At 66.1% G+C, this 10,470-nt stretch overlaps 2 protein-coding genes across 2 annotated transcripts; one reads left to right on the top strand and one right to left on the bottom strand.

Moving 5' to 3' along the window:
- Window positions 1-376: 376 nt before the first annotated feature.
- MNEG_7086 (ADP-ribosylation factor-like 6) lies at window positions 377-1,853 on the bottom strand (the record flags this gene model as incomplete). Its single annotated transcript, XM_014044444.1, has 6 exons — window positions 377-496; window positions 723-849; window positions 1,024-1,146; window positions 1,372-1,439; window positions 1,601-1,663; window positions 1,803-1,853. The coding sequence occupies 6 exons, from the start codon at window positions 1,851-1,853 to the stop codon at window positions 377-379; spliced, it is 552 nt and encodes a 183-aa protein (XP_013899898.1).
- A 431-nt stretch (window positions 1,854-2,284) lies between these two features.
- On the top strand, window positions 2,285-8,843 carry MNEG_7085 (Phosphatidylinositol-4-phosphate 5-kinase 2; the record flags this gene model as incomplete). Its single annotated transcript, XM_014044443.1, has 17 exons — window positions 2,285-2,398; window positions 2,690-2,758; window positions 3,035-3,121; window positions 3,335-3,416; window positions 3,611-3,754; window positions 3,989-4,347; window positions 4,550-4,676; window positions 4,899-5,055; window positions 5,287-5,431; window positions 5,676-6,056; window positions 6,234-6,364; window positions 6,821-6,940; window positions 7,172-7,241; window positions 7,535-7,684; window positions 7,936-8,032; window positions 8,313-8,425; window positions 8,622-8,843. 17 exons carry the CDS (start codon window positions 2,285-2,287, stop codon window positions 8,841-8,843), a joined length of 2,568 nt encoding a protein of 855 aa, XP_013899897.1.
- Between the last annotated feature and the right edge of the window lie 1,627 nt (window positions 8,844-10,470).

Raw genomic sequence — 10,470 nt, 5'->3', positions numbered from 1 at the left:
GGTTTGGGGGGGGGGGCGCCAAGAGTTACCGCCGGTGGCGGGCTCAACACCGGACCGTCAGTCCTGCACATTCATGCAATCCTCTATCAAGCCCGCTCTCTTCGACGGGCTGGCTTCCAAGACCAGCGCACACACCAGGCCGGGCCATGCTTTTGATGAGCGACACAATTAAAGCAGCACAATCACAATTACAGTCCTCTGAACCTGCTGTACATAAGACCACCTTGCAAACACCCCGAGCATGCTCAGCATGCTGCATGGGCCACCACAGCCTGAACATACCACCTTCCTCTTGCTCAAGCACAAGGGGCCCCAAAACAGCCTCAGTTGCTCTGGGGCCCCTGCATGCCTGCACGTGACAGTGGCCCTGCTGATCTCATCGCTGCAGCAGCTTCCCCGCCAGCCACTCGATGCCGCGGTCCAGGCCGTCCCCAGTGAGCGCGTTGCTGGGGACGATCTGCCACGGCCGCTGGCGGATGTCCTCCAAGCGCAGCGCCTGCAGTCAAGGTGGGCCGCGTGCAGAGATCGTCGATCGGCGCGCAGGCTGTAGTAGTATTGAGGCGTGCAGCTGTGCAGCTTGTGCGCACGCTTGCAGACACCCAGCTGCCCGCAACCAGATTGAAAACCAAACAGCCAATGCTCGGCGCCGTGCCACATGTGCAAGCAAGTAGAGAGCAAAGTGTGCCTGCGCCCTCCCGTCTCTAATTCTTTCTCAGGCCCACCTGGGCGATTTCCACAGGGCTGAGCGCAGTGGGCAGGTCGCGCTTGTTGGCCAGCAGCAGCAGCGGCACGCCGCGCCCCAGCTGCGGGTGCCCCAGCATGTTGTCCAGCTCATCCTTCGCGACAACCCTGCGGCAGCAACCAACCGCGTTATGTTGCGACGCGTGTGAAAGCTTGCTTCACAGTCGCAACTGCAGGCTTCTGGTTGCTCTGCGACTCCGAGCCGCCAGTCGCATGCGTACCCTAACGTCCGCTCCCCGCGGCCGCCGCCTGGCGCCCGCCCCATCCCGCGCCGGCTCTCACAGGCGCAGCTTGTCGGCGCTGTCAATGACAAACACCACCGCCTGAGCCTCCTGATAGTACTGCTCCCACAGCACGCGGTACCGCCCCGCGCCGCTCATGTCAAACGCGGTGAACTTGAGGCCGCTGTGAGTTCAAGGCGTTGGGGTAGTGAGGAGCTGGGGACAGGGCAGATTGATGCGGGCAGACGGGAAGCCATGCGTGCTTGCTTGGACGCCCCAAAAGGTTCGGCCGCGGCTGGCCTGCAAGCACCCAGCGGGGCAGCTAGGTGCCCAAGGGGTTCAGCAAGGGCCGTCGCCCATGCTTGGGACCGCGCAGGACGGAGTTGGGTGGGGGTGGGGGCCCACTCACCCCCGTTGGAACTCGTCCACGTTGAATCCCACAGTGGGGGCGACCTCCACACTTTGCTTGCTGCGCGGCTGCGGTGTGGACGCGCCGGCGCAAACACCACTATTTTGAAGTGTCCGAGGAGGCCGAGGGCATAGCTAAACGTCCTACATGAGCACCTAACGCATGCACGAGTCGCTCCTGGCCAATCGCGCCTTGCATCTCCCCGTGCTGGCCTATTGCCTTTGCACACCTTGAGCCGCTCTATGGTGGTGGTCTTGCCGCTGTTGTCGAGGCCGACAACCAGCACGTTGACCTGCCGGTGGAGGGTGTCAGCGGCAGTAAAGGGACATGCACCGCGCTGGTGTGTGCAGCAAGCAGGTGTGCTCACAGAGCACACACTGCATTTGCCGATGCCGAGGGCAAGCCAGCAACACGCAAGCGGATGTGCCTACCTTCTTGCCCCCTAATCCCAACAAGTCCAGCAGCTTTTGCAGCAGCCCCATGATTCCCGTTGGATGCGACGCTGCGCAGCGCGGCCGTCTGTGCGCGCGCCACCGCTGTGGGGTCAATCGCGGTCAACCAAGGTGTCGGGGTGGGGGATAGAGCTTCAGGCTGTAACAGGTCAGAGACACCGATTAGATATACGTGCAAAGCCCAGGAGCCACCGAAGATCGACCCACTTCTACAGTGGACACAGAAACCGACGCCTATGGTATATCGGATCGCTTGAAGCGAATACTGAGTATTTCTCTGTACAATTAAATGAGAACTGAATGATACCGGTATGAGAGCGTCTTCGCTGTGGCGTTCAGTGGGCTCACCCCGGCGCAGCGTTGTCCATCTAACCTGCGGGCCCATATAGAGGATTAGACACCAATAAGAAGATCGACGCGCTGACAGCCGGAGGATCCGCGCGAAGGGCGCGTTTCGAGCCATGAGCAGCAGCGGTAGCCCCTCCAAGGAGGGCGACACCGCATATGCGTCCAAAACAGACCTTATAGACTGGATCAATAACTTGCTGCAGCTGCAGCTGACGAAGCTCGAGCAGGTGTGCCGCCGGGCGCACGACCACTGTGTTGGGCCACAGCGCACGCCACATGCCGCGCCAGCGCATCGCGCTGTTTGCGCGCCACGCAGGAAGTGATGTGCCCGCGAAGGAAACCACGCAGTCCTGGGTTATTACACATGCCAGAATAACTTACTGAGTAGTGTGTGCGCCACAGCAGGCAGGCTAGCGTGAGGGATTCGTGCGCTTGTCCAACCCGCCGGCCGGCAGCTGCATTGCTGCCCCAGGCGAGGCCGTGAGGAAGCCCCGAATACCTTGCCGCTTGCCGCGCAGTTCGCTTCGGGCGCCGTGTTCTGCCAGCTTCTAGACGCGTACTTCAGCAATGTCGTCAACATCAACAAGGTGCGAGTGCTGCCTTGCACCCGCTGCCCTCGAAGCAATGCCAGCCCCAGCCGCCCCCCAATGCAGCAACGCATGCAGCCGCGAACACCACAACAGTGCCACATGCGGACGAGCATGCACAGTCCGCAATTTTTGGTTCGATGTGCAGTTGCCTGTGGAACTCTGACGGCAGCAGGGGTCCATTCGCGGTGGTGAGGCGGCAGGTCCCTGAGCCAGCACTGCGCCCCTGCGGGCCGAGCACGCCGCGCACGGCCTGCCGCGCCGTTCCCCTGACAGGTCAACTTTTTTGCCCGTGACGAGCACGACTCCCTGCCCAACTACAAGCTCCTGCAGTCGGGGCTCAACTCCCTCAACATCACCCGGGTGCGCGTGGGCATGGAGCTGGGCGGCATGCTCCCTCACGCCGTTTGCTAACCTTGCCGTCATCGTGGTGACTGTGCGACTGCGAGACCGTGCGACGTCGCGCCCACAGCCGCGCTGGACGGCGGGTGCCGCGCGGTTATCGCGGCGTCTTGCGCCGGGCTGACCGACGTGGTGCGGCGCCTCGTGTGCGTGCGTGCACGTGCGCCCCTGCAGGACCTGAACGTGCAGAAGCTGCTGCGCGGCAGCAAGGTGGACACGCTGGAGCTGCTGCAGTACCTGCACAAGTACCTCAAGCGTGAGCACACGGTCTGCTTGTGCAGCCAATCAATCCTGATGCGGTGATGGTTTGATGTCGCTAGTAAAAGCCTGATGTGATTGTCCACACGCAGACCATTGTGTGCGAACAATCGCATGACATTTTGATTCATCGCAATGGTCACAGCCCCAGCCTGTGACTAAAGCTGCGTGCTGGCGCCGGCGCTGCCGCAGGGCTCAAGGCGCTCGACGGCTACGACGCGCGCCAGCGGCGCGCACAGAGCGTGAAGGGCGGCACCGACTCGATCCCGGTGCCGGGCTGGATGGCGTCAAACTTTGACAACCTCAGCCAGGGCAGCACAAACGGGCGCAGCGGATGTGAGCGGCGGGCGACGAGGGGGAAATGAGGGGCTGTCCAGGTCCTGAGGACATGTGTGTGTGTGTGTGTGAGTGTGTGTGTGTGAGTGTGTGTGTGTGCTGAGATGCGCAATGCTGGCGGCAAGAGCACAGGGTCGGGCCCAGAGCATTCCTGGTGGCTCTACTTCCTAGGGCTTGGCTCTAACATGCTGACCGCGCCCCCCGCCGCGTGCGCCGGCCTCTCTTGCGGCCCAGTCCGCACATCAAGCGGCAACTGGAGCTATGCAATGGAGCCGCAGCAGTCGCTGCGCTCGCAGCTCAAGACCAGCGGCAGCCTAAACCCCGGCGCCCACATGTCAAGGGCGTCCTCCGTCGCAACGGTCACGGCGGCCGTGGCGTCCCTCTCCGCAAACGGCGGCAGCTCCCCCCGCGGCGCAGCGAGCGCGGCGGGGTCCGCGTCAGCCTCCGGCGGCTGGCCGCAGCAGCAGCAGCAGCGGCGGCCGTGCGCGCCGCAGCGGATGCCGTCGGCGAGCCCCGTGGCGGGGAGGAGCGCGGCGCCGGCGCCCGCGGTGACGACGCCCAGGTCGCACGCGCATGCCGACGACGACGACGAGGTGGGCCGAGGCCGCTGCAGGGTCCCCATGCCGCGGCAATTTGCTTTGCACGCCACCCTCGTTGCATGGCCCTACCACACATGCAGGCAAGCCCGGGGGACAGCGGGCGCCGGGCGCTGGGGGCGGCCTGGTGCTCAACACTTGTCAAGCGCGCGGAACCCCCGACCGCGCCTCCTGCCTGCACCCCCTGGCTCGCTGGCAGCGGTCTGGCACGGTGGCCGTTTTCCAGGTGGTCAGCCACGGCGACGAGCACCTGGCGCAGCTGCGGTCGCAGGCGGAGGACCCCGTGTGCACGACGCGGCTGGTGGTGGCGGACGACGACTTGGCAGGTGAGGGGCCTGAGCGCCGGTGGTGGGGTGCGGTGGGATTGAGCGGTGGTGGGGCGCGCAGGGAACGCATGCTGCCCTGCAATGGCTGAGTGGATGAACTGGCAAGGACTTGGTCAATGTGGTCAAATTGAGCGGCCTGGCATGCCTGGAAACGGGCGGTGAAGCGGCGCCGCGACCCGCCTGCACGCACCCAACCGGTTCGCCGCGCCCGCCGCCCCTCAGGCAAGATGGCGCGGCCGCTGAGCCCCGGCGGGCGCAGCCTGCTGCAGGCCGCGCTCGACGCCGCGGCCGAGGCGCTGGGCGTGCTGTCCAAGGGCGCGGCCAGCTGCAGCGGGGTGGTGGAGACGCTGGGCAGCAGCACAGACAACCTGGGCCACAGGTGAGGCCTGATCTTTGGGCGCGGTGGGGGGGGGGCCTGAGCACAGCTATCGACAGAGCTGACATGCTTATGGATCTGGCGGCCGAAGTGTAATATGTGCTCGCCCATTGTGTGCCCTTGTAGCACTCCCGCTTTGCTGCGCTGCGCCGGCAAGCGGGGCAGTGGGTTCCAGCCAATGCGTGCGCGGGGCTTGCACGTGGGCGTCCCCTCTCCCGCGCGCGTCTGCCGCAGGGGCAAGGTCCGCAGCCTGCAGGACGCGTGCGCGACGCTGCGGTGCCATGCGGCCCTGCTGATCTCCGACATCGACGCCGCCGTGGCGGGCCGGGCGGAGGGCGCGGCCGTGGAGGTGGCGGCCAGCGCCAGGCGGCTGCAGCAGGTGGGCGGATGGGCGCGCGGGCGGCGAGCTTTGGATCTGGGGCAGCAAGCCGACAGCAAAGCTTGGCGGCGGCCTCATCCGAAGCAGCAAGTCGGTGCTTTGCGTGCCGCCTGCGTACGCGCACCTTTGGCACCCCTTTCGCAACAAGCGCTCGAGCGGTTGAGTTTGCCCCAGGAGTCCTCCACCTCACGGCCCATTTTCCTGACCTCGTGTGTGGCGGCGATCCCACCTGCCCACCCCTCAGGAGCTGTCCGTGGTTGATAGGGAGCTCCACACCGCCACGCGCCGCCTGGACGGCCGCCTGCGCGACGCCCCCGTCTCGCCCCTCAACCTCGTCGCGACGCAGCTGCAGCGCCAGCTGACGTCCACCGCCGCGCTGGACGGCGCGCTGCGCGCGGTCGGCACCGCGCAGGCGGCGCTCGCGCAGCGCGCGCACCGGGAGGGCGCGGCAATTGCGGCGCGCTTCCTCTCTGCGCGCGACGCGCCCGCCGCCGGCGGCGACGCGGCCGGCGCAGCGGCGGTGGCGGGGCCTGCGGGCAGCGGGCCAGTGGCGGCGGGGCCGTGCAAGGTGCTGAAGATGGGGGACTACGCCATGAAGCGGCTGCGAAATGGTGACGTGTACAAGGTGAATGGCTGGCCCGCACGGATGGCCTCTTTTGTCTCTGTTGACAGTACGCCTTTAGGCGCCGCATGCGCGGTCGCACCCGCGTTGGTAGGACGCTGCCTGGCAGGAGCAAAACATCCAATGCCGCGATCGCCCCACGCGTGCTGCCGCGCCGCCCCGCGCGTCCGGGGTCCGCAGGGCAAGTACAGCGGGGGCCGCAAGAACGGGGAGGGCTGCTACTGCTTCACCAACGCTGATGTGTACGAGGGCGACTTCACGGACGACCGCATGGCAGGGGCCGGGGTGTACTCCTTCAGCCCGGAGGGCAGGTGCGCAGCGGGGGTTGCACGTGAAGAAACATCATGTTTGTGTGTGTGTGTGTGTCTGTGTGTGTGTGTGTGTGCGTGCGTGCGTGCGTGCGTGTGCGTGCGTGCGTGTGTGCGTGTGCGTGCGTGCGTGCGCGCACGCGTGCGCGTGTGCGCGCGCGTGCGCGCATGTGTGTGTGTGGGTGTGTGTGTGTATTGGCAGCTAAGGGGTTCGGGTGTGTTGGCCAACCGCCTGCAGCTGGCGTTTGCCGAGGAGGGGCGAGCAGCGCCGAAGATGAAGAGGTGTTGACGCAGGGGCACGCTCGATGCTCACAGACAGGGCTGCATTCGCACGTGTGGGGCTGCGGGCCCAGCACGGGGAGTGGCTTACCCCGCACACGGCTTGCTGTCCGCCCAGCTGCCAAACGGCCTCGCCCGCCGCTGTCTGCGGCCCCGCCCTCCATGTTTCGCGCCCCCCAGGTATGAGGGCGAGTGGGCGGCAGCGACGTACGAGGGGGCTGGCAGCGAGACCTTTGCCAAGGGCTCCACCTACCGCGGGCAGTACAGCGGCGGGCTGCGCTCCGGTTGGGGCGTCTGCAGGTGTGTGTCTGTGGGCCGGGCGTGAGGGAATTGCTGGCTGCAGCCGGATCTGATTGTGGGAAGGTCCTGCTTTGAAGCAGCAAGTGTGGCTGGGCACGGCTGGTTGCCTGCTGCCGCGGTTGGGTGAACCTGGAATGGTGGTGGGTGCAGCCTGTGCGGGCTGTGCCCTGGCGACCAATCAGCATGCCCAGCACGACCAACCTTGCGCCCGCCCTCCTGACGACCGCCAAGGTTCTTCAACGGGGACTACTATGAGGGAAAGTGGGAGAAGGGCGTCCGCGAGGGCATCGGCATGCAGCAGGTGGGGGGTCCCGCCAGGCGCGCGTCTCAAGCCCTTGCGCGGCTGGGCCTTGCGTGGGGATGGGCGGGGGAGCGCGCTGCCGGCCGCGGCGTGCACAGGGCCCCTGCACGACCTCTGATCGACGCCGCGGCGGCTCACGCTGTAGCTCGCGCGGCTGGCGAGCCAACGCATTGATGACTGCCGCAACACGCGCTGTGCGGCCTCAGCGCGGCCTTAACAAAACCGCGCCGCGCCGCCGCTGTGCGCCTCGACTCCTTGTGCGACCCGCCGCAACCCGCACCCCCCCCTTCCAGTGCACTGACGACAGCAACTATGTGGGCGAGTACGCGCGCGGCAAGCGCCATGGCTACGGCGTCTACTCCTTCGCCAACGGCGACCAGTACACCGGGGAATACGAGGAGGACCTGCCGCAGGTGACTGGCGGGGCGGCCGCCGTGGCGGACGTGGGGCGCGGGGGGCTGTGGGAAGTCGCTCCGGGCGAAGGGGTCGCAGGCGTGCCAATTTACTGGTGTGTGCGCGCTGATAGGACGACGTTGAGTGTAGCCCATGCAGCCCGACTGTTGCCGCAGGCCAGCACCCTCCGAGCGTGGACCACGCAATATGGGTCGGGAGTGCCCGCCAGTGGCAGGGCAACCCTGCGTGTGCACCCCCGCCCACCCGCCACGCGTCGCCCTCTCTGCGGCCCCACCTGCAGGGCTACGGTGTGTACGTGTTTGCCAGCGGCCAGAAGTACGAGGGGCGCTGGGAGAAGGGGAAGAAGCACGGCTGGAGCATATACACCGTGGAGACGGGTGCGTGCGGTGTCACACATGGGAGGGGCTCATGTTGAACGAGTCCAGGATCGCCACCTCACAGGGCCCGCTGGGCTGCATCACACAGCATGCGCTGCAGACCCAAGCACAGCTATGCGCCCTGTTGTGATGGACCCTGCGCCTCAAAGCCCAGTTGCGTTGGTTCTGCGGACCCTCAATGGCTGCCCACTTGAACGTGTTGACTGTGGCTTTGCAGGCCAGCGCTGGGCCGGGAACTGGCTGGAGGGGAAGCCTGTGTGGGTGCACCCGCTCCCAACAGGCGACGCGGCGGCGGCGGCGGGCGCGGTGGAGGGCGGCGCGGCCGACGGGCAGCCGGCGGAGGTGGCCGACAACCTCGTGCACGCGGCGGCGGCGTGCAAGACGGCCCAGGAGGTGCGGGGCTGCGCAGGCGCGCTTGCTGTGTGGGAGATGGAGGGGGTCAGGCAGCAGGGTGTGCGGCGTTTCAGCCGGTGGCGCGGGGTGTTCAGCACCAGGGCGCGCCAGCACGCGCGCTGATCCGCGTGAGGGGCCCCGTCATGCGCACATGATGACGTGGCTCCCGGCACCGTGGCCGCGGCCGCGCGCGCAGGCAGCTCGGGTCGGCGTGCAGAAGGCGCAGGAGCACTGGCGCGCCGACGGCGACGCGCAGGCCGGCCTGGCCGCGGCGCTCGGCTCCGCCGGCCGCGCCGCTGAGGCTGCGCAGGCGGCGCGCGCCAAGGCGCGGGACCTGGGGCGGAAGCTGCACGCGGCGGCGCTGCTGGTGGAGCTGGGGGGCCGCGGCGCGGAGGGCATCCGGCTCGCGGGCTCTTGACACGGCAGGCGATAGAGCCCTCCTGCGCGCCGCGCGGAAACGCAGTGTTTGCAGCGCCAGCCGTCGTGTGGCGGGGCTCGCGCGGGCCCAGCGACGCCCTGCTGGGGTGCGGTGGGCTTTGGGGCGGCTTCGTGAGGGCGGGCGATCTTCAACAGCAGAGGGCGGAGGGGGGGCGTCCATCAAACCTCGTCGTGCTGCCGCTTCGTGCGCTGCTGCTGTTGTCTTTGGGTACATGCCAAGCCTGCTGCTGACTGTTGGCTCGGGAACAAACGCAGGATTCAGCGGTCCAAGTCCATTTACTTTACTTCCCATGGCATTCATATTTTTTAATTATACCTTTAACCATACTCCTGACATGCTGTTACACACACACATACACACACTTGACTGTTGGGACTGGTGACATTTGCTTGCTTTTGCCTGGTGTCTGACCAATTTGTAGATCGGCTGGCCTTTGGCTGATCCAGGATCTGTGTAATGCGATGTTTGCCAGCCGGACAAGTTGGACCCCCCCCCCCCCTAAATGGGGTTTGTGCATTGTGGAAGGCCAATAACAATCCCGCGAGTGTGTGGGAACCTTGGCTTTGTCGCATGTTCGAGCACAATTCATCATGGCCCATGTTGAGCCAGACTTGGGCAGAGCCTGGTGGCCAGCGAAGCCAGCGCTGCGAGTGAGTGCCTGTGCCGATTGCGCAGCTCCCCGCCCCAACAATTAAACTCTTTGATGTGCTGCGGTGGCGCTGCCCATGCAAAATATTGGGTTTCGCCCAAAGTCAACCCGCCGTGTCGCCGCCTGCGGCTGATGCATGCATTGCCGCGCCAGATGGCTCCTGGGCGCCTCCACCAAGATTTTTTAGCGATTTCAAGCTCCTCATCACTTGCGATGCCGCATAGGGGCGCAAATCGAGGTAGATGATCTGCGAACGACGCTGTTTTGCCATAACACACAACAGAGACAGTGATTGTCTCTGACATCGACGGCCGCGTGCTTCTGCGCCATTGGCAAGGGTCGTCGGCAAGGGGGTGGGCACCAGTGCCTGCAGGCCTGGTGCCACGGCGCCCATCTGTTTCGCTGAAGTGCAGTTGTGATTGTCCTTGCAACCATTCTCTCCTCCCGGAGAACTGCACTTCTGCCCTTCGCCTGTGGCCGCAGTGTCAGTGTTGTTGCCCCGCGCGGCCTGGCACCGCCTTCCGGGCCTGATCGCCCACCAAGGAGACCTCCGTGACAGGTGGGTCTACACCTGGCAAACGATAGGCTGCGGGGAGGTGGTCCACCACGCCAGGTGCTGCACTGGCAGCCAGGCCATTGCCTCCTCTGCGGGGCGATGTCCGCCCACGGGATGGCCTCAGCAATACCCACTGGCACTCACGGTGTCATGTCATCGGCCTCAGCGGCGCCTTGGCGTCCCCGCTTGAGCACCGATCTGGCCTTGCCCCGGGGCTCAACTCATCAGTAGCTTGCTTCGAGGACCAGCCCACCATTCGTATTGCACACTCCACAAGGGGTTTCGCTGCGCGTGGTGTGCCCTCATCTTCCCCGCCCCACTGCCGATGCCGACGCCCTGCCTACCCTCCCTGTCCCCCCCCTGGCCTGATACGGCCCACCCGGCTCCTTTCCGCAGCCAGG

This window comes from Monoraphidium neglectum (genome assembly GCF_000611645.1).
Source record: "Monoraphidium neglectum strain SAG 48.87 unplaced genomic scaffold scaffold01222, whole genome shotgun sequence".
In the NCBI taxonomy this organism is placed as follows: Eukaryota; Viridiplantae; Chlorophyta; class Chlorophyceae; order Sphaeropleales; family Selenastraceae; genus Monoraphidium; species Monoraphidium neglectum.
This window is presented reverse-complemented; position numbering and strand designations above follow the sequence as displayed.